This window comes from Dreissena polymorpha, chromosome 4, assembly GCF_020536995.1.
Source record: "Dreissena polymorpha isolate Duluth1 chromosome 4, UMN_Dpol_1.0, whole genome shotgun sequence".
Taxonomy (NCBI): Eukaryota; Metazoa; Mollusca; class Bivalvia; order Myida; family Dreissenidae; genus Dreissena; species Dreissena polymorpha.
In genome coordinates, this window is record NC_068358.1 from 83,285,906 (window position 1) to 83,313,272 (window position 27,367).

At 35.5% G+C, this 27,367-nt stretch overlaps 2 protein-coding genes across 5 annotated transcripts in view; one reads left to right on the plus strand and one right to left on the minus strand.

Annotated features, from left to right (window-relative positions):
• LOC127877639 (phosphatidylinositol 3-kinase catalytic subunit type 3-like) overlaps positions 1-15,013 on the minus strand; it is a 37,995-nt gene extending 22,982 nt beyond the window's left edge. Inside the window, exons 1-8 of the mRNA XM_052423718.1 lie at positions 14,863-15,013; positions 12,450-12,638; positions 11,708-11,851; positions 7,264-7,387; positions 5,442-5,624; positions 4,871-5,041; positions 3,840-3,944; positions 147-332 (exon numbers count right to left, since the gene is read on the minus strand). Of these exons, the coding sequence (XP_052279678.1) occupies positions 147-332; positions 3,840-3,944; positions 4,871-5,041; positions 5,442-5,624; positions 7,264-7,387; positions 11,708-11,851; positions 12,450-12,638; positions 14,863-14,927 (1,167 nt within the window). The 5' untranslated portion in view covers positions 14,928-15,013. The remainder of the gene's footprint in view (positions 1-146; positions 333-3,839; positions 3,945-4,870; positions 5,042-5,441; positions 5,625-7,263; positions 7,388-11,707; positions 11,852-12,449; positions 12,639-14,862) is intronic.
• Positions 15,014-17,278: 2,265 nt separating this feature from the next.
• Positions 17,279-27,367, plus strand: part of LOC127877617 (ras GTPase-activating protein 1-like) — a 72,939-nt gene continuing 62,850 nt past the window's right edge. The window contains exons 1-3 of one of the 4 annotated variants that reach the window (XM_052423668.1): positions 17,279-17,388; positions 19,572-19,724; positions 24,082-24,231. In XM_052423668.1, coding sequence (XP_052279628.1) covers positions 19,576-19,724; positions 24,082-24,231 — 299 coding nt within the window. In that variant the 5' untranslated portion in view covers positions 17,279-17,388; positions 19,572-19,575. Of the gene's footprint in view, positions 17,389-19,571; positions 19,725-24,081; positions 24,232-25,310; positions 25,378-27,367 lie in introns of those variants that run through there. The other 3 variants (XM_052423670.1, XM_052423667.1, XM_052423671.1) reach the window with 3 other exon arrangements.

The following is a 27,367-nucleotide window of genomic DNA, read 5'->3' on the forward strand; positions in this document are numbered from 1 at the left end:
CTTATTGTCAATACAACTGTGAAAGTTGGACAACTGGCCTCCTCATCCAAACTGGATTTAAAATTGTCCAAAATAAATCTGTAAGTCAAAATGGCAGTGGACATTTGATCTAATTTCCAACACTTAATCCCTCCAGGCACTGTTACCTCATCGTCAGCCTGACGCAGGCGTGTGACGGCGTACTTGCGGACTGTGGGGTGGGCGAAGGTGGGCGTGAGCAGCTCAAGAGCGTCCTCCACGTCCATCGGACTCCACAGGCCCAACAGCTCCAGTGCCTGGCGCACCTCCCCCGCCTGGGACCAATTCACACACTTCAGGAACTTTGTCAATGCCTTGAAATAGAACAAGAAATTTGTCAGAGCCTTGAAATAGAACAGGAACTTTGTCAGAGCCTAGAAAAAGAACAGGAACTTTGTCAATGCCTTAAATAAAACAGGAAAATTGTCAGAGCCTTGAAATAGAACAGGAAATGTGTAAGAGCCTTGAAATAAGACAGGAACTTTTTCAACTTCTTGAAATAGAGCAGGAAACGTTTCAATGCCTCTGAATGGAACAGCAAATTCATCATTGCCTTAAAATAGAACAAGAAATTTGTCAGAGCCTTGAAATAGAACTGGCCATTTGTCAGAGCCTTGAAATAGAACAGGAAATTTGTCAGATCCTTGAAATAGAATAGGAAATTTGGCAGATCCTTAAAATAAAACAGGAACTTTGTCAATGCCTTGAAATAGAACAGGAAAATTGTCAATGCCTTGAAATAGACCAGAAAATGTGTCAATGTCTAGATCAACAAGAACTTTGTCAATGCCTTCAAATAAAACAGGAAAATTGTATTCCAGTTTATTGACAGGTACCATTGCCTATTCAAAACTACATTTAAGGGCAGAGCTGAACCAAGAACTAAGCCTTGAAATAAAATAGGAACTTTGTCATTCACTTGAAAGAGAAAAGGAAGTTTTCAGAGCCTTTAAATACAATAGGGACTTTCTGTGCCTTTTAACAGGAGAGGAACTTTGTCAGAGCTTTGAAATAGAAAAGGGACATTATCAAAGCCTGGAAACAGAACAGAAACTTTTCAGAGCCTTGAAATAAAACATAATGTTTTCAGAGCCAAGAACTAGAACATGAGAAGTGCCGATAATATAACAACATCAACAACATTAGAGTTTAAAACAATTGCAAGTACTTTCCCATGTGCAGTAAAAAAACTCATTTAAGCACAAAAAACATTGATGAGAAATCCATACAAATCAGTGCAGATTCTTCGAAAGACACAATTAGTTTTTACCTTTTTACCTGCTTACCTTTGTTATTACTTTGATGACACATCATTTTCTGCTTACCTTTGTTATTACTTTGATGACACATCATTTTCTGCTTATCTTTGTTATTACTTTGATGACACATCATTTTCTGCTTACCTTTGTTATTACTTTGATGACACATCATTTTCTGCTTACCTTTGTTATTACTTTGACGACACATCATTTTCTGCTTACCTTTATTATTACTTTGATGACACATCATTTTCTGCTTACCTTTGTTATTACTTTGATGACACATCATTTTCTGCTTACCTTTGTTATTACTTTAAGTCCTAAAGTAGGTGAATGTCAAGACTAAAATGAGGTCAGAATACTGTCATGTGATGGCAGTGTGTTGGTAGTGTTACAAGAAATCATCCATGCAAATGACAAACATTTGTAGCAAGATACAGACAGAAGGACAGATGCACATTCCAACAGACAGAAGGACAGATGCACATTCCAACAGACAGGAGGAATGATGCACATTCTAACAGACAGACTGACAAATGCACATTCCAACAGACAGACAGACAGATGCACATTCAAACAGACAGAAGGACAGATGCTCATTCTAACAAACAGAAGGACAGCTGCACATTCCAGCAGACTGACAGACTGATGAACATTCCAACGGACAGAAGGACAGATGCACATTCCAAAAGACAGATGGACAGATGAACATTTCAACAGACAGAAGGACAGATGCACATTCCAACAGACAGATGGACTGATGAACATTCCAAATGAAAGAACAGGTGCACATTCCGTCATACAGAAGGACAGATGCACATTCCAACAGACAGATGGACTGATCCACATTCAAACAGACAGAAGGACAGATGCACATTTCAACAGACAGAAAGACAGATGCACATTCCAACAGACAGACAGACAGATGCATATTCCAACAGACAGAAGGACAGATGCACATTCCAACAGACAGATGCACATTCAGCAAACTGATAGATGGACAAGTGTACATTCCAAAAGACAGACGAAAAGATGCACATTCCAACAGACAGATGCACATTCCAGCAAACCAACAGATGTACAGGTGTACATTCCAAAAAACAGACGGAAAAATGCACATTCCAACAGACAGATGGGCAGATGCACATTCCAGCATACAGATGCACATTCCAGCAGACAGACGGACAGATGAACATTCCAACAGACAGATGCACATTCTAACAGACAGAAGGACAGATGCACATTTCAACAAACTGACAAACAGACGGATGCACATTCCAACAGACAGACGGACAGATGCACATTCCAATAGACAGAAGGACAGATGCACATTCCAACAAACAGAGGGACAGATGCACATTCTAACAGACAGAAGGACAGATGCACATATCAATAGACAGAAGGACTGATGCACATTCCAATAGACAGAAGGACAGATGTAAATTCCAACAGACATAGGGGCAGATGAACATTCCAACAGACAGAGGGACAGATGCACATTCCAACAGACAGATGCACATTCCAACAGACAGAAGGACAGATGCACATTCCAACAGACAGATGGACAGATAAACATTCCAACAGACAGAAAGATAGATGCACATTCCAACAGACAGAGGGACAGATGCACATTCTAACAGACAGAAGGACAGATGTAAATTCCAACAGACAGAGGGACAGATGAACATTCCAACAGACAGAGGGACAGATGCACATTCCAACAGACAGACAGACAGATGCACATTCCAACAGACAGAAGGACAGATGCACATTCCAACAGACAGATGCACAGATAAACATTCCAACAGACAGATGGACAGATGCACATTCCAACAGAAAGAGGGTCAGATGCACATTTCAACAGACAGAAGGACAGATGCACGTTCCAACAGACAGAAGGACAGATGCACATTCCAACAGACAGAAGGGCAGATGTAAATTCCAACAGACAGACAGACAGATGCACATTCCAACAGACAGAAGGACAGATGCCCATTCCAACAGACAGACAGACCATCACTACATGTCTCTTTGCATAAGTAGCACAGGAGCATAAAGCGATATGTATAACTGGCAATTAGCAATTTGATATTTTTCAGAGTTTGAAATGTATCATCATAAATTAGTATCCAGGAGCTTGGTAAGTTCCTAGAGTATAAACTTAAAGGATTATACTTTAAGTCACAGTAACATATCTCCATGACATGCATTATTAGAAATTAATATACTAATGGGTTCATGCCAGTTGTTTGTATCATTAAGTGCTAACATTATTAACTCTTATGTTTGTTTTTGTTTAATTTATTACACGAACAAAGTGAACTTTTTACTGTTGAGCACAAAATGGTCTAGAAATTTTCTTGAACTAAATCAGAGACCAGAGCATAAATTAAAGAAATCCCTGTAAGACGTGCACTTTCTGCTTCCACTAGATCTTCAGAATTTACTTCATTGATTTATAAATGCATAATGAGTTAAAATATCTGAGGAAGCAACACTGCAAAAAGGCTTTGCATAGAAACCTTACAATAAATGTCTGACACATCTTTTTCCCCATGTTACCTTTTTCTGTGATGAGAGGTAGAACCTGTACTTCCAGACAAGGTCCTGCTCCTCAGAGGTCAGCTGCTTGGTTGGAGGATAGCTAACAATAGTCTGAAACACAAACTTACTGAGTGGGTAAAACTGTTAGTATCTACTAAAGGATTCGAAGTTTTAAATGTAAGACTGTGATTGGATTCCAAGTAACACATGACAAGATAAAGATGTCAAAAAGTTGAATATTCAGTTGAAAAGCAAAGTCATAATTAGCGCTAGGGTAAGTGCACTTTATAAGGAAGACAAACACTCCAATGCAGTGGTCTAAATGAGCACATGATCTTAAGCCTTGGCCTTGTAGAGATTCAACTTGACTTGCTCGGACTGTATTCTCAATATAATTAGACTTGTTACATAAAGAAGTTATACCAAAGCTAAGCCTTATACTTAAGCTAAATTGACAAAACTCTTCAATTTTAATAATTGTGCCCATCATACCTATCAGAGGAAACCTAAATTATGGAGAGCTTTGTCAGGGAGGATTTATTTCCTGATAAGAGCCTAACTTTAAATAATGTACATAATAGGTCAACAAAACAGAGAAAAGGGAATATATTTTGCAGAATAAATTGGTAAATTTGTTAACATTTTAATATTTTTTAAGAAATCTCTTGGGGAATTGGGCCTATATTTGACAGGAGCCTTTCTAAGGCTACTGCTTCCATAAAGTAAAGGAAAGCCCTAAAAAGCAAAATTAAAGAAGCTTTGTTCTGTAAAAACTGGGCTTAATGCTTTGCGTAAAGCTGCGTCCAGGATAGCCCAGGCAGTATGCAATGGGAAAGTGTGGTGACAGATAAGCAAACTGCACAGATCAATCCGGGAAGATTGGGAAAATGTGGTGACAGATAAGCAAACTGCACAGATCAATCCGGGAAGATTGGGAAAATGTGGTGACAGATAAGCAAACTGCACAGATCAATCAGGGAAGATACTTTATGCACATGAATTAAGCCCAGTTTTTCCAGAACAAGGCTCAACGCCTGCTTACATTGAGCACTGTTCCTGCTCTTGGCATCTGGTTTCATGTCGCGGTCTGAGGGTCCACTGCGCAGGCTGCGGGCCAGGCGGTGGTGCTTGCTCTCCACGAGATTCTCCGTGGAGATCTCTGGGTCAGGCACGATCACCAGGTCGCCATAGATACGGTTGGTGACACCATCATCCCCGCCCTGTAGCAGACATAGGCAATTAACAGCAACTAGTCAGGCATATGTTTTTACTCAATTTACTGAGTGCAGTATTATTCATTTATTCAATTTATTAACTTTATAATTTAATTTCATATGTTTATTTTTTGGAAAGTCTAAGAAAAAAAACATACAATTTACTGAAAAAAAATACAGTTTAATTATTTTGTTTCTTTTTTCTTATCATATTTTCAAAAATAACTGCCAGAAAGAATGTACTATAAAATGTCACAATATAGACAAAACATCTGGCTGAATTTCAATTCATCACTTTGTTTTCAGCTCATAAAGCATTCATATTTATTTTTATATTCCAATTAATCAGAAATCACATTAACATTATTTTGTAAGATAGGCAAAAAAAGTATGAACATAAACTCACCTTTTCAAAGTACACAATGGCGTATTCTATCTGCTCAAAGAATATATGCGGGAACTCTATCATCAGGTACATATGGTTTGAGTCGCGTTTCTGCCGCTCGTTAACCATTTCGATCTCTCGAAATGTTAGTCGATCCAGCCAGTCTACCTTCACCATGTGACCATCACGATGACGTTTGCTTAGCTGCCATGGAAACATACTCAAACTTTATGTAAAACCTTTACACCAGAGCTTGAATTATTTTTAAACTTGAAGCTTTTTCTTTATGTCAGGGCTGCATTACATTTTTTAAACTAGGAGTTTGAACTTGGGTGCATCTTATTTTTGAAGTTTTACCTATAATATGTGAAAGTTTTGACAGATTGAAATTCAAATCCTCAGAATTCCAAAGCTGAGTTAAAGTATTAACTTAAGGGCTGGTTAAGGTCAGCACTATTTTCCTCAGTGTTTATTGGCCATTTCATTTCAGAGAAATACTGAAAAAAGGTTAAGTTTTTTTTCTCAGGCTTTATTGAATACATTTTAAAGCACCTGCTTTGATTTTTTATCGCTAACAAAAAAAGATTAAATAAAAAACACTGTTTTCATTACCCGTGCGGCAGAAGTGTAATAAACGCCATTATGTGAGTGATTCCATTACAAAGTGCAGTGTAACCTCCAGTACACTGCATTGACAAGTATGATTTAAATTACATGAAATAACAATAACATGTGATTCAACCATCCATCACATGGTTTTTCATGACAAAAAAGATATGACAGAGCTGTGCTTTGAACCAGTCCATGTTCCATGTGAGGAAGTTGCCATATTTTATGGTAATATATCTGTGTAATCCAGAATATGTGTGTGGTTGCAACAGAGACATTGAATGAGACTCACTCATTATAAATAACATCAAGTGTGATCTGGTGTCAAAATAAATGTAACTGCGCACTTCAGTTTAATTGATCACATGACTCATATGATTAAGATAGTGTATAACGAACAATTCTTACTATTTTTATAAGTCTAATATGAATTATAAGTATTATTTAAAACGCACATTTAAGAATCCTGTAAAAAGATTCATTGTGCTTTTGTGTAAATTAAATCATCATATTTTTAAATAATTCAGTCTTATTTATTATTAATTCATAAAGTCTTACTTATTTTTTATAAATTAAGTATGATTCAATTTTCATTAATTTTGTCTTATTTAAAGTTCTAGCCAGTCACTGTTTAATAAAGTGGAGTATGACAGGGAATGGTAAACATTTTTAATCATGAATAGACAGTATTATTTGTTTCCAATAGATCTTTTGCTTAAAACTTCAAAAGCAGTTCCTGTGATTTGACTTTTTCAATGCACAAAAGTCAAATAATTATTAATTTCCCTAATCAATTGTTGACAAAAATGGCTTGAGAAATAAAACATTAATTTGTGTTAGCCTAACATGTTCACTTAATGATGCAACTTTTATTGATTCCATTTTAGAAAAACAGTAAAAAACATTGAGAGTAAATTACTCCCACACTTCCCATACTGTAAGCCCTGTGAGGCACACAGGAACATTTATTGCAGAAGATCTTTTGTTTGGCTTTCATTTTTCATGTAGAAAGCTACATAATCTAACATTATATTTTCATCAATAGAAATCTACCACGGAGATATGATATACATTGTAAGCAAAGGGAGATTTTAATTCAGTGAACCCCCATGAAAACTTGTTAGAAACAGTTTTGTCTTAATAATTGGTTTTTCGTTTTTAGAGCTGTTTCTTCATTAATATTTCCCCAATTAGTTTATCTATCCATAGCAAGATATACAGTGAGTTGTCTTGCCTTGGACAGCCTGCTCATCTGGTCATGGTTGTCGCGTGGCTTCCCCGGGGTGGTGGTCTGAGGGCTGGGGTCAGCCTCTACATTAGGCCACACCTTCAAATCATGCATACCCTGCCGGAATGTGCTGGAAGAGCAACAGAGTTCACAACAATACATGAAACTGTATTAAGTTGCAGCATGAGTGATTGGGAAGAATCTGCATGTTTCGAATGAGTTTCAATATATTTGTTGTATGGCATGAGGAGCACATTGAAGTAAAAAGCACTGTTCAGTTATTTCTAAATGGATTATGTCACTTGTTTCCCAGTTCAAGTTCTTTCTATTTCTAGATGAAATCGTTTGATGGAAACACCCAAGTGAAACAGTTCTTCCTATTTCTAGATGGAATTATTAGATGGAAACACCTAAGTAAAAATAGTTCTTTGTATTTCGAAATGGAATCATTTGATTGAAACACCTAAGTGAAACAGTTCTTTCAATTTTCAGATGGAATCGTTAGATAGAAACACCTAAGTGAAACAGTTCTTTCAATTTCTAGATGAAAGCGTTAAATCAAAACAACTAATTGAAATTGTTTTTTCTATTTCTAGATGAAAGCCTTAGATTGAAACAAATAAGTAAAATAGTTCTTTCAATTTCTAGATGGAATCGTTTGATTGAAACATCAAAGTGAAACAGTTCTTTCTATTTTTAGATGGAATTGTTAGATGGAAACACCTAAGTGAAACAGTTCTTTCGATTTCTAGATGAAAGCGTTAAATCGAAACACAAAAGTACAAAACTTCTTTCTATTTCTTGAAGGAATTGTTAGATGGAAACACCTAAGTAAAATTGTTCTTTCTATTTCTAGATGGAATCGTTAGATGGAAACACCTAAGTGAAACAGTTCTTTCTTTTTCTAGATGAAAGCGTTAGATCGAAACACCTAAGTGAAACAGCTCTTTCTATTTTAGACGGAATCGTTAGATGGAAATACCTTAGTAAAGTCGTTCTTTCTATTCCTAGATGGGATTGTTTGATGGAAACACCTAAGTGAAATACTTCTTTCTATTTCTAAATGAAAGCGTTAGATCGAAACACATTAGTAAAATATTTTTTTTATTTGTAGATGGAATCATTAGATGGAAACACCTAAGTGAAATTGTTTTTTCTAATTCGAGATGAAAGCATTAGATCAAAACACCTAGTGAAATAGTTCTTTCTATTTCTAGATGCAATAGTTAGATGGAAACACTTACCGGTAAGTGAAATAGTTCTTCCCATTTCTAGATGGAATTGTAAGATGGAAACACCTAATTCAAACAGTTCTTTCAATTTCTAGATGAAAGCGTTAGATCAAAACAAACCTAGTGAAATTGTTTTCTCTATTTGTAGATGGAATCGTTAGATGGAAACACCTAGTGAAATTGTTTTTTCTATTTCTAGATGGAATCATTAGATGCAAACACCAAAGTGAAATAGTTTTTTCTATTTCTAGATGAAAGTGTTAGATCGAAACACAAAAGTAAAATAGTTCTTTCTATTTCTATATGGAATCGTTAGATGCAAACACCTAAGTGAAATTGTTCTTTCGATTTCTAGATGAAAGCGTTGGATCGAAACACATAATTTAAATAGTTCTTTCAATTTCTAGATGGAATCATAAGATGGAAACACTTAAGTGAAATTGTTTCTTCTATTTCTAGATGAAAGCCTTAGATCTAATTACATTAATAAAATAGTTTTTGCTATTTCTAGATGGACATGAAAACAACTAAGTGAAATTGTTTTTTCTATTTCTAGATGAAAGTGTAAGATCGAAACACATACGTGAAATAGTTCCTACAATTTCTAGATGGAATGGTTAGATGGGAACACCTAAGTAAACAAGGGCTGTTTGTAAAACATGCATGCCCCCCATATGGGCTGTCAGTTGTAGTGGCAGCCATTGGGTGAATACGTGTTTTGTCACTTGTGACCTTGACCTTTAACCTAGTGACCTGAAAATCAATAGGGGTCATCTGCCAGTCATGATCAATGTACCTATGAAGTTTCATGATCCTAGGCCTCATTATTCTCGAGTTATCATCAGGAAACCATTTTACTGTTTCGAGTCACTGTGACCTAGACCTTTGACCTAGTGACCTGAAAATTAATAGGGGTCAGTCTGCCAGTCATGATCAATGTACCTATGAAGTATCATGATCCTAGGCGTAAGCATTCTTGAGTTATCTTCCGGAAACCATTTTACTATTTCAAGTCACTGTGACATTGACCTTTGACTGCCAGTCATGATCAATGTACACAGGAAGTATCATGATCCTAGGCGTAAGCATTCTGGAGTTATCATCCGGAAACCATTTTACTATTTCGAGTCACTGTGACCTTGACCTTTGACCTAGTGACCTGAAAATCAATAGGGGTCATCTGCCAGTCATTATCAATGTACCTATAAAGTTTCATGATCCTAGGCGTAAGCATTCTTGAGTTATCATCCGGAAACCATTTTACTGTTTCGAGTCACTGTGACCTTGACCTTTGACCTAGTGACCTGAAAATCAATAGGGGTCATCTGCCAGTCATGATCAATGTACCTATGAAGTTTCATGATCCTAGGCTTAAGAATTCTTGAGTTATCATCCGGAAACCATCTGGTGGACCGACGGACCGACCGACATGTGCAAAACAATATACACCCTCTTCTTCGAAGGGGGGCATAAATAGTTATTTCTATTTTTAGATAGAATCATTTGATTGAAACACATAAGTGAAATTGTTCTTTCTATTTCTAGATGGAATTGTTAGATTAAAACACCTAAGTAAAGTAAAATAGTTCTTTCTATTTCTAGATGGAATTGTTAGATGGAAACACCTACCGTAAGTGAAATAGTTCTTTCAATTTCTAGATAAAAGCGTTAGATCGAAATACCTTATTAACCAGTTCTTTCTATTTTAAGATGGAATCATTAGATGGAAACACCTAAGTAAAAAATAAGAAACGAAGCTTGATCATTCTGATTGCTGGAATGTCTAGTCTTTAAGAGTCTTATAAAATACTTATGGAAATGGTGTCCACCTAGCAATTGAAAGGTAATGAGTCCAATCCCCACCTTGGGAGCTTTCTTTACATCTCCCCCACAGATACCAAGTAATGGTTCTGCCCAGGAAATGGACTCACCCGTGTTTTAATAAGCTGAAATAGGTTTATACCAATTGAAATAGAAAGAATATGCTAATGATCTAAAATACCAAATTTAAGTATGATCAAATAAGTACACATTCGTCAATATCCAAATAAATACTTTTATAACTGTGCATTATTGAAATTTGATTTCTCAAACATAATGCATCCATAACATGGAAGCTAATGATACTGATGATTAATGGTTTTGTGTGAATCAGTTACAAAATTGTAAACAATAAACAAACTACTAGAACTTTGCCACAAATGTGAGTAATACCCCAATAATACCCCACACTCCTTAGATGGTTTGTTCATGCAACAATTGTAATACCCCATAAATACCCCACATTCCTTTATCAGCTGTATTCATGCCACAAATGTGTGAAATACCCCCATAATACCCCACACTCCTTTATCAGCTGTGTTCATACCACAAATGTGAGGAATACCCCCATAATACCCTACACTCCTTTATCAGCTGTATTCATGCCACAAATGTGTGAAATACCCCCATAATACCCCAAACTTCTTTATCAGCTGTGTTCATACCACAAATGTGAGGAATTCCCCCAATTTACCCTACACACCTTTATCAGCTGTGTTCATACCACAAATGTGAGGAATTCCCCCATAATACCCTACACTCCTTTATCAGCCGTATTCATGCCACAAATGTGTGAAATACCCCCATAATACCCCACACTCCTTTATCAGCTGTATTCATGCCACAAATGTGTGGAATACCCCCATAATACCCCACACTCCTTTATCAGCTGTGTTCATACCACAAATGTGAGGAATTCCCCCATAATACCCTACACTCCTTTATCAGCTGTGTTCATACCACAAATGTGAGGAATTCCCCCATAATACCCTACACTCCTTTATCAACTGTATTCATGCCACAAATGTGTGAAATACGCCACAATACCTCTACACTCCTTTCTCAGCTGTGTTCATGCAACAAATTTGAGGAATGCCCCCATAATACCGCTACACTCCTTTATCAGCTATACCAAAAAATAGAGTAATACCCCCGACACTCATTTGTCAGCTGTGTTCATTTAATTTCATGAATGAGTGTCTTGCATTCCTACACTTCATTCTAAGGTACTATTTAAAGATTAAATTTACTCACTCAACAAACTTAATAACACTTTATGCAGTCTGAAAAACCAACCAACAGCGACTGTTATGCAGGGTTACAATACACATGCAGCACACTTTACAAGCAGTTTTATGTGGTTGCTCACACTACTGGCTGGCAGTGTGGTCACTCACCCTTTCTTCCCAAACAGCGAGACTGTAGTGCCCCCTACAGGGATAACCTGGTCGGTGCCGTAGATGTCCCATATGGTGAGAGCTAGGATTGAGTCCCGCGGCAGGTCACAGTACTTCACAGGTAGACGCAGCCATTCATTCCAACTTGTTATAAAAGAGGAACATTGTTGTCAATCTTTCTATGAGTTTTCCAATTCTGGGTAAAACAAAATTCTGAATGGATCAGGTTCTGGTTGTACTAATGAACATTTTATTTGCAATAATTTGCAATTTAATAAATATATGTACACATTGGTTAAATGCCATTTAATACTTATTTTAAAATACAATTTGTTTCAATTTAAGCATAATAATTTAAGTAATAGTCAGACAGAAACATGAAAAACACAACCAGTGATAAACACATCATAAGAAGATGTCAGAAAGTTTATGCAACAAAAAAACAAAAATATCAACTCTAAAACACTTTAATTTTTCAAACACATCGCATACTCACTCTATGCTATAAAAGAGAAGACAGGACATTAGAGTAGAGGATACATTTTCCAATATTGTAATAAACAAACCTATATATATTTTCCATAATTAAAACAACGTAAGTTTACATTTTCCATTACTGTAACAAACTACAGCATACATTTTCCATGATTGTAACAAACTAAAGATTACATGTTCCATTATTTCAACAAACTAAAGTATACATTTTTCAGGACTTTAATCAAAAAAATAGGACAGGACCTACTTCCAACGTTTGCTGAAGGCCTTGTAGGCTGTCTGACTGACCAGTGAGATTGAATTGCCACCACTGAAGACCTGACATGTGACATACAGGTCGGAGCAACTCTCACTGTAAGCTCCGGAGTATTGCAACATCGGGTCATTCAGGAGGTCATTGTAACTGGGACGCTCTCTCTCACCCTCCAAAGTGCCTCTGAAATTATTTTTTAAAATCTGTATGCTCATTTTGGAATTTTTTCTTTCATCATTTTAATGTATAATTGCTTTCTGTGTTAGATTTTCTAGTCCAAGTCTGCATTAAAGCAACATTTAAGTTATGGGTTATGGAAGCTCAACCTTAAACTACACTACCATTGGCTTTGACTGTATGTGATTGTTAAAAGCAAGTGAGAATAAATTTACATTTTGTTTTGGAATGAAAAGAGACAAGAAGTCTTAAGAGTAACCAGGAAAAATATACCAAATGCATGACAGAGTCAGTTCCATCGAAATCAAGATGTATTATTTATCTTAATTAGTGCACATCTGAACAGATTCATCAAACAGATGAAAAAAATATAGGGACAGTCAATTACTAATTTTGTGCATTTTACGTAGTTCTTCTTGAATGCTCTGAGCTTTTCTAAGTACATACGTACAGCCCAGAGTTCTTCTTGTCAACCGATTTTTTAATGTAAAAAAATTATGTTTCATGTATGTCTATGAAATTTAGTTCAATCAACCTAATACGTTGAAACAAACACAATACCTGTTATCACCGACATCAATTTGCGAGTGATTTGTGGAGAAATACTCAAACCAAAACTTTATACAATAACCGTTATCAAACCGAAAGCCAAAATTTTGAATTGACGATTCGATCTATCTTACGGATATTCCAGAGATACCGTAATTACTCTATGTTTTCAGACTCTTAATTTATTTATTTTTTGTGTCCGAAAATTTAGATACGAAAAATATTCACAAAATACAGGTGTCCGAAAATTAAGAGTCGAAAAATTGAAGTGTCCGAAAATAGCGTCAATTGTATCAACAACTACCGGTAATAGCACGCGCTTGTAAAATAACATGCCGTATAGTATAAATTACAGTTATACATGTTTGCACTGCATTTTAAATAATTTTAAATGCTAAATTTATTTGACAGAGAGTTACTACAAGGTTATACTTTGACCAACAAGTTCAAAGATGAGCATGTGATGTACCTACACTCGCTAGTATGAACCTGTAATTAACGCAATAAAAAAAGCAAACTATTACTTCTTTGTTTGTTCATTTCTGATAGTTGTTGTCTAACACTTTCCATTGTTCGTAAAACGTGCAATAGGGTGCAACACACTTTGAAGCGTTTAGCATTTGTCACAGTTATTTTACTGAGAAGGGTTGGTACCACTGCGGTAGATAATTGAACTGTTAATTGGCACTACCCCTGGTAATTGTCATAGCGCTTATGCTATCAGGCGAAACCATTGTTTAATACCGGTTTACAAGGTTATTTACCCAATAACGCAAATGTAATGGTCCGTTGCCCTCAGGCATGCACCTGCCATGTTTTATGATGTTAATCTGGTTCTAAAACCCCATGATCGAAGTGTCATTAGATATCGAAAACAGGACCGAAATTTGGTAAAATAGCGCTGTAAAATATACTGTCCGAAAACTAAGAGACATTAATTATGGACGAAAAACTCGTGTGTCCGAAAATTATGAGTCACGAAGAATAATAATTTTTGCTAAAAGAAGGGGTGTCCGAAAACTTAGAGTGTCCAAAAACATAGAGTAATTACGGTAGTCAGTATATTACGATTGGTTGATTTGACACGAGATCTATCCCGCCGAGGATTCCGGGGATAGTCCATAGCGTATTTCGAATTCTGAATACTTGGCTTTGTCGATTGCAAAAACATACACATTTAAATCAACCTTTGACGTGTTTGAAAATTTGGATTAATATCAATATTATGCGAGCATACCATATCATGTAAGTTGTTTTAATTTGCTCATTATGGATATATTTACGATCTATTTGTGTTTATGCCAGAAAATAGTTTATGTGGCTACTATTTCAGATTAAAGCCCCGCCTAGATTTTGGACCGCATCTTTACATAAATAAACGTGTAATCAGTTGCAACTCTCAGCGACCCCGATGGTCAAAAGTTGGGAGTTGTATTATTACAACTAGCATTTTACAATCATTGATAATTTTTATAAAGAGTTAACAAAAAGGTAAAATAAGATATGTGAATTTCAAATTGTTTTTTGTTGTTGCTACAATCAATAGAAAATGTATTTATAATAGTATCATATTTGCCACAATTTGGTTCGAAACAAGGGGCGAAATATTACTAAGCGAATTACAGGATGTAACCAAATAATTAAGTGGAGCACTGCGCAATTAATACTACTAGTGTGTTACATTTTGATTTCAACATTTTCTTCCAGTTCCCAACTGTAGATGTAGTTAAATCGACCACTTGTCATATTTGTCTTTTATCATTTGCCAAGAAATGGTACGATCGATCCCAGTGGTGGTTCCTGTTTACTTAAATAATGAATTTGTAAAAACAGCAAATATATTGTACGGCTACAAAACACTAATATTATTTGCATGTCAGTTTGTACTGAATAGATGAGTTTGTAGGAAAAAAATGTACGCCGCTTTTTTTTCATCAAACATCTCGCAGTGGTGACCACAGGTAGACTCCTTTCAATCTAAAAAAGTTAAAAGTTTTAATTAACCAGATATATATGTGCCCATGTCTGCGTTGCCACAGCGATGCAGCTCTACTCTAGATATGTAATCGGGAAGAGGCTGATGGACCTTTAAATAAACTTCGAAACACACACACAACCATTGCTACAGTGATGAAACTTTAAAAAGATATTAACCATAATGTGACTTTTTGCAACCTTATCCCATTTTCCCGACATTACTGGATCTTTTAATTAAAGCAGAATGTGTGTGTTTGTGTAATCGGGGAAAGGGATCTGTGTCTATATAGTTTCTATATAATTAGTGTTTTTGTTGATAAGTGGTCCTTTTTATAGATATTTCGTTGCAAAAATGAAAAAGAAAATATAAAATAGCATAAACAAACAACAGAATGTTGAAAATTCAATATTCACGAGGATATTTATGGCATTCGGTCATTGATGAGCTATTAAAAAATGCGGTTCTTCTTTTTTTTTAATTCATTATGAACATACACATAAGAATGGAACTGATCCGATGCAATTCAAAGGAAAACTGCGTACACGTCTTTTGATCATTTAACTAACATATTAATGTGAATATGCGATCAGCGTGTCTAATAAATTATTGATGAACTATTCTAACGTTTATTGCTAGGCAGATGTATATAGCATCTGCAGGAGAACATTGCGCGCTTGTGCCAGGAAACAACGGCGCAATGAATGTTAGTCGTCAGTATTTTGACACAAGATACTACCGTTTTATTAACTAAGTGGCTGCGCTTGTGGATCGATCTTTGCGCATACATTCACATGAAAGTAAAATATTTAGTCTTTGTTTTGCGACACCTTCATCAAAATGTTATTGCGCTTCAAACAAAATTCACATTGAGTCGTGTATGCTTTTGAACAATGCGTCAAAATCGTATGCATTCAAGTGTATAAAAGTATGCGTTGTGTACAGAGAAACGAAGCGCACACATTACTTTGTTTTGATTGAATTTCAATAATAGGTACTATAAATTATCTGCTGGTAGCACATTATAGATAAGCTAGAAACGGTACTATGGTATTGTGCATAAAAAATTATTTCTTATATGGACCACCAATGTAACGTTTCTATTAAAATCCACTGTAAATTACATGTATATGCAAATTTTGGCACGTACCACTTGTATTCAACGGTAAATCGAGTTCCATATAATTCTATTGACGGTATCGATCATCATTGTAAAGTTACTTCGTGATCTTCGTTTATTGATTAAGACTGAAATTGAATTTGCTGAAGTTAAAATATTTGTAAATTTGGTGTTGTTATTAAGTGTACAACTGTGGTTTCAATGTTTTATTTTCGTTGTTTTTCTTAAAACACATACAACTGAAATACATTATTATGAGTTAAATACATTTATAATTTGATGACAAATCATAATATCTCATAAATTTCCCTAATTGAAGACAGAAGTTAAACAAAACGCAAAATACGGTAAAATATACAAATGTATGATATTTTTTCCAAGCCCTATTCCTTTGCATGATACTTTAGCAGTACCACGACTGTAGTCCTCTGTAACTGTTGTGTAAATGTCAATGGCATCTTGTCAGAAAAAGTTGATATTTAATTTAATTGATTGCTGGTTGTAGGAATTATATTAAATGTGCTCAATCCCAATCAATATGTAATGAACACTTCCTTAATGAGTGTGAATGAGGTATAGAATAAAATAAACCCCCTCTCGAAGTTAAAATATGTTATGCAGACGCCCGAAAGTATATCTGGTGAACAGAAAACACAAACAATTACATAGAACAACACCATGCCAAAACATTCGAAACACCAAAATATATTCACTCCGTAAATAAATTAAAAATTTATTTAAAAATGCAAACAATCAATTCAAATTCATCTAATTTGAAAATCACCAGGTAGTAAGAATGAAATGTAAGAAGTCAAATGTATACTTTAACTGAAATAATTTCACGTACTGAAAGTTCAGCATGTTCAGTAATTTTCAATCTCTTTCATACGTTTTAGGGTATTGACCAATAAAAATCTAGTTGATTGTATATCTCTCATTCTGACTGAAATCACGTATTACATCACAGTACGTGGCTGAACGCACATGGGCTAGGAACTGAATCACATAACTGATGCAAATGGACACATGCAAGACGCGGGATGTAAACACTAGCATGTAGACACATAGATAAGCGTCGGAACTCTATCCACAGCAGTAGCCTTTCCGCAAGAGTAAGTTTTCTGCAGCGGATGCAATAAGTTAATCAATGACCGAGTTGAATCTTATGAACACTGTAATGATTTTTTGCACTCGACAATATGCACATACTACATATGCTGTTCTTGAAAACATGCTAGTGGTGATGTGCTTGTCAATTACTGTGCATTTAAGGGACTTATTCACAGTTTGAAAGCATACATTTATAAAAATACATTTCTTAGATTCAAACACGAACTTAGGCATCATAATATGCGTAGAATCAAAATACCACTAATCTCTATAAACATGTTGTCAATATTGGTTCGTGTATGGTTCAATCGAAATCGGTAAAATAATATATAGCCTATTTGCAATGCGTGTAATGCGTTTCCCTGATATAGCGTTTAAAATACGTAATCTCGTACAAAATACTTAATGGTGCAGTGGTAAAGTGTATCTCAACCCGGGGTAGGCGATTTCTTTTAATCTTTTTACTGCTTTTAGAATCGTTTAAAACTATTCTCAAAATAATACTTGTGTTCGTAAAGATATGTAAAGAGATTTGTCTAAAATACGAAAGTATTCTATCAAAACACTTTCAGCCACTTCTGTTGACGTTTATTTTTATTTACACTTGAGCCCAATTGCTAAATGCTTATAAAGCCATAGTCCATTTCTAGTCCATAATCTGAACATTACATCAACAAATTAAAATGAAATGTAACGCGTTTCGAGGCTCTATGTAGAGGTCGAATTTTAAAACATGTCTCTCCAGTCTATTTAACTAGTGTTTCAGATGTTTTCAATTTATTGGAATACATCGGAATCAAACGATGCTGCTGTCGAGTACATTAACTCATATTTATTTTTTTATCGTAGTTAATGAAAATAATAGAATTGTCTCACTTGCAATCATTCTTGTAATAAGTTCAGCTATGGATTTACTCATCAACCGACAAACTTCAAACATCTTTTTGGAATAAAGAATCTCGAACAGTAATCATTCCAGAATGTGAGAATCACCGTTGGAATCTTTATAACCAATTACTTACTGTGTATTGTAAATAAACGGTAAATTAAATAAAGTATATCAAAGAGATACAAAATATGTGTAAATTTATGTATAAAATCCGCGGCACCAATAACTGGCACATTAGGATGCTCCTGGATATATAACGTGTAATGAAATTTCCTATCCTTTTACTAGCACACTCCATTCACGATAACCTTTCGCACACAACTGTGTACTGGGGTTCACTTGTTACATTTTCGTGCATGCGATTTATTTAGGTATCGAAAAAACCGAACCGCGAACGTGTGTGTAAATATAATACACGCACTTTTAACGAGATTACACGTAATTGAACATTCAATCACTATTTTACAACATTATTATGAAACTCTGGGGGTTTTCCAACAAGAAGATTGTAACGTTTTTTTTATATTTTAAATAAGTACGTATTCCTTTGGGAAACTGGCCAAATCACGTTTATGTCGAACAAAATCAATGAAACATGGTATTTATCGAGATAGTAGATGGTCTTTTAATTCGAGCGGCGGTTTCTGATATGAATAGTTTATTTTTTATACATATAACTCAACCAGTGTTTCATATTAAAGGATGCCCTTCTATAAACAACTAAATTCAACTGATGTTAATTAATTTTAACAGAGACGTAGATGTACGTCTCTGATTTTAAATATCAAATACTGAAGACATATTAAGTTATGTTTAAGTGTTCAATCAATAGGGCCTATTAATTCGTCTTCGTAAAAAAAAACGAACTTAAAGTGTAAGTTGGATAATGTACAAGTATTTTCATGGTAATACAAATAACCGATCGACACACGATGTGTGCCAAGGCGATAAAGACGTAAATTGATTAACAAACATGAACGCCGATAACATTTGTATTATATCTTTATCTAACTTTTCCAAGCGTTCCATCTTCATCTTACTTTTCCAAGCTTTCCATTAATCATCCGAATGCTGAAAAAATGTGTTTTATTTTTATTAAATGTCCATAGCATAACTGTTTAATGTATGTTTACTAATGAACTTTATATCAATACTTTCTGTACAGCGGCAGTATTTCATTCATGAAACTCAGCAGGGCAATGAACTCGTGCTCTGTACCAGTCTATATCTGGGATTGGCGGGAAATATATTAGCCAATCGAAAGCCCGGAAATTGCTAACCTCATTTTCATTGAAGAAATATGGCCGACAACAACAAGGGCGACCAAGTTGCACCTGGCGAAAATACGGAAGATGCGGCTGCTTCAGAGCATGTTGACGAAGAAGATCCGGTGTCAGAAAGTCCGGAGATAGAAGTTGTACCACCATTGAAAGCTCCACCGGAAAATCAGTAAGACCATTCTGCATTAAATAACCGGAAAGTTAACTTCCACGTTCAAGAATGGAAATTGGGGACCAATCCCATTTTTCTATTCAATAAGTCAGTGACTTTGTAAACTTTTAATGTATTTTAGCTGTTGAAGCTATTGAGTCTTTTCTGTGTTGGAGATGACGCCAACAACATCATGTCCCTAAGGCTGTGCCCTTATGGTGACTGACGACTTGAAAATATTTTTGTTCAGATCTCGAATTGCAATGCAAACTCAACTGACACTTCAATCACAGGATGTAGTTCTTCTTGAATGCTCTGAGCTTTTATGGGTATATACATACAGCTCAGAGGGTCAATAGCTGAGATTGAATCAGTGTAACTGTCACAGAATGCAATTCACAGGCATTGCAAATATTTCTGTTGTGAATAATAATTATTTTTGAAAACAATTACATTTTCTTACATGCAGTTTATTATTGGAAAATGTGTTTATCTTATAATAAAGAAATATCGTTATTGAAATTCATTCTGTAGTTGTTCTTAAATGCTTTGAGCTTTTATGAGTACATAAACAAGCGATCCGGAGGGTCAATAGCTGGGAGATGGATTATTGCAACTAATTGAGTAATTCTGCAGTGTGCATGTTTTAGAACCACCGGACTAAGCAGAGTGGAGGCCCACACAACTTTTTGGGCCAACGCTCAAAGCCCCTAGTGCCTACTAGTCTGAGCCCCTTAACCACCACCAATACAAGATGTTTTTGTAAATAATAATTGATTTATTACTTGACAAGACAATTTCAAGCCTTAAATCGGCATAAACATTAATTTAAAATGATTGGCTTTGTCAAGTCATTAGATTAGGCTGAGTAAGTAAAAAATGTCTTCTTATTGGGCCTCTAAAAGTTGCGGGGCCCATTATTAAGGCAGTTGGCTACTCAGCCCATTATTAAGGCAGTTGGCTACTCAGCCAAATGGTTTATCTGGGACTGACTGCTTAACACAGATTGTGTGAGAACAATTAACATAAGTTTTGTTAGTCATGGGTTTGAGTCCAGAACTAGGATTTTACTTCCTGTTATTCTCTTATGTAGGGCTGGACACTGATGTATGGCTTTGTCCATTGTTGCTTCACCAGTTACTTTGGAAAACATGCACAAATAAAAGGTCACATTTTTTAGGGATGACAATCACTTGATGTTAGTTGATAAGCCTTTCAAATGCACAACAGAAAAGCAGACATGTTAATCTTTCTGTTTATAATTCCTGATTAATTGACTGATCAAACACGTTTTGGAAGATGTTAATAATAATTTTTACCAAAAATATCACACTTTAATTGTGAAAATGGAAGTTCTAGTCTCAATGAACTTAAGTTTAGTTTACATTACATAAGCTTGTTGTGGTTAAACAATTGCTTATATAAGTATTTGAAGAAAGTTCATGAGTGTGTCCAGTTATTTTAAAGTTGAACTTAAATGGAAGTGATAAGTTGTTTGTAATATAATCTAATTATTGTCCCCTACCGGTTTCACCGGAGGGGACTTGTGGTTTGCGCTCTGTCAGTCCGTCTGTCAGTCTGTCCGTCACACTTTTCTGGATCCTGCGATAACTTTAAAAGTTCTTAATATTTTTTCATGAAACTTAGAACATGGATAGATGGCAATATGGACATTATGCACGTCATTTCATTTTGTTCCTACGTCAAAAATTGTGGTTGCTATGGCAACCAAAAAAATAATCTGAAAATGATGGAATTTCTGACAATGGTGAAGCCGGTAGGGGACCATATTGCTTGACAATAGCCTTGTTTAATCTAGAAATAAGTGTGGTTTATTCATAGCGTATTATGACTTGAGACACATTTATTTTTGTTTTATAATTTATTTCTTAGTAACATGATTTGTATGGATGAAGGTTTTCATTGCTTCAAATTAGGATTGTGATATTTCTGGTAAGGAAAATAGTTTTATTAATGAAGATTGGCAATTGGTCCTAAATTTAAAGATCTTTTAAAAACGGGACACAAAATCACTGGGTAAACTCATGTGCTTGTTGAAGAAAGGTTTATGTTCATGGATGACGTAACCTTCCTGTAAAACAATATATGTTCCAACATAGGAGTTTCATAAAGTAGATTGTTCAAAATTGCACTGTCAGTTGTTTTGCAATGCTGAATTGTATTGTATTCACTTTGATCCACTGTTGTGAATGTTTACTACAAGTCATCACACCAACTAAACATTTGTAGAAGTGAATCATATTTTAAAATGGCAATATGGAAATAATGCACGTCATTTCGTTTTGTTCGTATGTAAAAAATTATGGTTGCTGTTGCAACAAATATATATAAAAAAATTAATTCTGACAATGGTGGAGCCGGTAGGGGACATATTTGCTTGGAAATAGCCTTGTTTATCTTAATTTATTTCAATAACATCAAAGTATTTAATTTTAATTTATATTATTATATTGTTCTGATTTAAATTATTAAAAAGAGTTTTATGAAATTAGTTTTCCTAAATCAGTGGACTTTTCATGCAAAAAAATATATCAAGAAATGGCATTTTCAGAAATGGCCTGTAGGGTATGAATAGTGGAGTATGCCTGTCTTGGGGTAAGCTCTTGCTAAATTCATCAAGCCAACAAACTTAAGTTGAAAAAAAAGTGATTTTTGGTTGATCATTTTTCAGTGATCTGTCTTCATTACATAACTTGGTCAATTCAAAGGACCTGATCCAAATGTCAATTTTCTCATTTGAATGGATACATTCCAAATAAGAAGTGACAGACTGAAATACTGAATATGTAGCATATTTCTATTATATCATAAAGTTACTTGAGTGACTATGAATAAGCAACATTAAAATTAAAAATTCAATCACCGTTTACACAGTGTGGTTTATTATTGATGCTATGATTTTTTCCCTTTTTTGACCATAAATATCAGTAAGCAGGATATTGATATTCATCATTTCTATATGAGATACAATAGCTTCACCTACTTATAAGGTTACTAAGCAAAATCCGACATCAGTGAAAATGCATATGGGTAAAGTGTAGTCCCATAATAGCTTGTTCAGTTTGCATTGACTAATCAGGGATGACACATTCCATATGTATGTTATTTTTATGCCCCCCTTCGAAGAAGAGGGGGTATATTGCTTTGCTCATGTCGGTCGGTCGGTCCGTCCGTCCACCAGGTGGTTGTCATACGATAACTCAAGAACACTTGGGCCTAGGATCATGAAACTTCATAGGTACATTGATCATGACTCGCAGATGACCCCTATTGATTTTGAGGGTCACTAGGTCAAAGGTCAAGGTCACGGTGACTCTAAATAGTAAAATGGTTTTTGAATGATAACTCAAGAATGCATACGCGGCCAACAGGGCACACTCTCAACTATTACTGAAGCATCTGGTCTGTAATCCTAAATCTATAATTATCAGTCCAATGAAACATCATCCTTTTAGTAAAATACAGTGGATAAGTAAAAATATTATCAGAATATGAGATTATTGTATATTTTGTATATTCAATATTGTGTTTATGTTTAATTTTGTTGATTAATATAAATATAAGCAGGACAGGGGAGGTAATACACTCTTATATACAGGGGAAACAAATGCAATACGTTTAAAATTTATTGGTACAGCAATTTGCCTCCCTTGTAATATATTTAAATTTTACCAAATGTAAGTCTAACTGCATTTTTGTAATGCATACTACTACTACTACTAACTACTACTACTACTACTACTACTACTAACTACTACCTACTACTACTAACTACTACTCCCTGCTGCTGCTGCTAGCTGCTGCTGCTACTACTACTACTACTTCTACTACTTACTACTACTACTACTACTACTACTACTACTACTACTCCTACTACTACGATACTACTACTACTACTACTACTACTACTACTACTACTACTCCTACTACTACGTCTACTACTACTACTACTACTACTACTGACTACTAACTACTACTACTACTACTTCTACTACTACTACTACTACTACTACAACACCCCCCACCCCCCACCCACACCCCACCCCCCCACCCACCCACCAACCACCACCACCACCGTTCACAGTGACAAAAAAACGTATTCAACAATGGCTGCTACTACAACTTATAGCCATATAGGGTGCATGCATGTTTTACAAACAGCCCTTGTTTGTTTAACTTTAAAAAGAAGTATCTTCTTAGAAAATCCAGTTAAGATGCAAAGTGTCGTCTCATATTAGCCTGTGCAGACTGCACATCATGCTAATCTTGGACGACACTTAATGAACATATATTAAACCCCATTTTAGCGGAGGGAAGCTCATATCTAATTTCATTGATCTGTCCCGTGTTACAGGTGGTATCATGGTCGTCTGGACCGTCAGACTGCAGAGCGCCGACTCTTGATGCGTGAGACCCTGGGCGACTATCTCATCCGAGAAAGTGAGAGCAAACTGGGCAGCTATGTGCTCTCGTACTATGGGAAGACTGGAATTAATCATTTCAGGTATTGCTACAGCGATTTTTCCTTCTTTTTATGTTGAAAATGCATTCATATGATGAAACTTGAAATATATGTTATTTTATTTTTTATATTTTTATATTTCACTGATTTGATAATTTTTAATGAATACTTTGACAACAGATACATTGAAACAAAAAAAATCATTGGGCACATATTTGCATGGATTTTTGTGGGTCCCCTCAAACACGACATATGTTCAACAAAAATTTATTCCAATAAGCCATTATAAAAAATCCACAAATTTAAGATCCAATGTATATTATACATGTATTTACAAATTGATGAAATAAAATGAGCTTACATTTCACAAAAAATTCTGGACCAGGTAAGCATTAAGAATTGTGATAATATATTGGCGTCCTTCATAAATTGAACACATAAGTTAAATTTAAATTTCAGCTTACTTTCGGACTGTAAAAGCCAGTTTTATATATTCTTTACTTGTAGGATACATTTTGTATTTGCCATAAAATTTTAGCTGAAAGTTTTAACTTTACTTGAGTCTCTGATACACAAAATTGAGTTGTTTGTACATGCAAATGTTCGTTTCAGGATCACAGCCATGTCTGGTGATTTCTACATCGGGGGTCGCCAGTTTGACACGCTGTCAGATCTTATTGGCTACTACACCTCAGTATCCTACCTTCTTAAAGGGGAACAGCTAGTCACACCAGTTCCACACCAGAGGTAATGATCTAACAATAAAAGAAATCTCTGTCTTCATTTCTAGTCTTGCCAGTGCAGGTTTGACAGAAGTTACTAAACAGGAAATCTAAGCTCAATGGTAACGGGTGGGGTTATGACAGGACTAGAATTTATTTTGAGTCGGGGGGCTTTGACCCCCTACCAGGGCCTTGCCCTGGACCTACAAAGGGGCCTAGGTGGCTCCCTTGACCCCCTGCCGAATCGGTTACTATTTCAAATAATCCTTTGTTTACAATCAAAATGACAACTCAGCAATAGCATAATGTCAGTTATAAATAAAAATTGACATAATCGAATACTTATATGATAAACAATTGATAGAAATGCATCAAACGTGATTAGTTCTTTTCAGCCTGTAGATGACCGAAGGAGGGTGATAGCTGTTTTTCCTTATTGCAAGATGCAAGATACAGATGAACTTAGGTATGCAAACTTTAGCTGCATTTAACATAATTGTTATTTTTGTAACAATACCTCATGCTTTCATTCTACTATCATTTAACTCTAGTATTTAGTTATGGTGAATATTCATTTTTAACCAGGTTTTTCGAAGAAAAAAACTGGTTATTAGATTAGCGAATGCGGGCGGGCTGGCTGGCTGGCTGGCGGGCTGGCTGGCGGGCGGGCGGAACAAGCTTGTCCGGGCCATAACTATGTCGTTCATTGTCAGATTTTAAAATCATTTGGCACATTTGTTCACCATCATTGGACGGTGTGTCGCGCGAAATAATTACGTCGATATCTCCAAGGTCAAGGTCCACTTTGAGTTCAAAGGTCAAAAATGGCCATAAATGAGCTTGTCCTGGCCCATAACTATGTCATTCATTGTGAGATTTTAAAATCATTTTGCACATTTGTTCACCATCATGGGACGGTGTGTCGCACGAAAGAATCACGTCATATCTCCAATGTCAAGGTGGGCCACGACTAAAAATATATATTTTTTTAAAAACAAACTTACAAAGGGGGTTAATTTTGTTTGTTCATTTCAAAAGTTCAGTTTGAGTATTCTCCCTTTATCAGATTTTTTTTCACAATGAAAACCTGGTTTTGTGACAATTTTGTCCCTTGTTAAATCTTGATATTGGGGAAAATGTAAGAAAGAAATATTATAAGTGAATAATTGAATTTGATGTTTTAATAGTGTTTCTCTTAACATACAAGTTATTTAATAATTAAAACTAAGTAAAATTCATATTTTCCTCTGCAATGAGAATGTCGTTAATATTGATTTTAGAATGTTCATGTTTGCTGCTCATCATTATGTAAGGGTTTTAAATGAAGGCTTAAAAACATAAATCTAGCAAGAAAAGGTCTTATTTAATTGAATTTCTAAGAGAATGCAAGCCTATGTGAGTGGTAAAGGGATAAATACGAAGCAATAGCTTGTAATGTAATATTTTGTATCGCTATGTTCCAGCTCTAAGATGGGTGACATATTTGTGACGAACAATCAGATGTTTTTCTTAGGTTACAGCTTTGAGAAGGGTGACATATTTGTGACAATCAGATGTATTTCTATATTACAGCTTTGAGAAGGGGGACATATTCGTGGTAATAATGAGATGGGTGATGGCTGGCTGTGGGTGTGGTCACAAAGGACTGGGGAGGAGGGACAGGGTGTACGAGGAACTTGTCGAGGATCTGGTGAGTACCACACGATTTAAATGCATAAAATGAGCTTTGTCATGCGAAAATGGGTCTTATGCCAAATGGGTCCAGCATAGCTCAAGTCCAGTCAGCACAGGAGCTACGCTTTCAGCTAATAGGTCACTAAGGTTTTGTGGTTCTATTATGAGCCTGGTCTGTCGCATGTGGCATTTTTGCATGATGGGAGTTATGTGGGAGGACCTTGCAATAATCCTGATTTTGTTTTGCTGCATAGGTTGTTTGATTTCCAGTTTGTTTTTTAGCTCGGACTATTATATCAGGGATGGAAATTGATGGTTGCCCGTTCGCCCTGGGCGAGTAAATTTTTACGCCGGGCGATTGAATTCAAAAGCCGGTAGTCCGTCCGGGCAAATAGCTTTTTGAAAAAAGCCGTTCTGAACAATCGATACATTGCGCGGTATTCATCAATACCTTTACCCCTTTGGTTTGAAATGGTGTCGGCCAATTAAATTGCGTCATTCAAAACATCGCTAACATGCATAACGTTTACAGCGTCTGACGTCATGATTTACTACTACTACTTCTACGATGTTTACTACGCTGTAAACTTTCTATTCAAAATGGCTGCGCCAAAGTCATAATAGATTTAAATATGTGGCAATTTATTCAAGGGGTTTCTCAGCCTGAAAAAAACAAATCCTTCAGAAAAAAGCAACTATAATCATGAATATGATCAAAATAAACGTAAGCGCGAATTTCAGTTAGGATGGTTGGAAACTAGACCTTGGCTGACGAACGATCA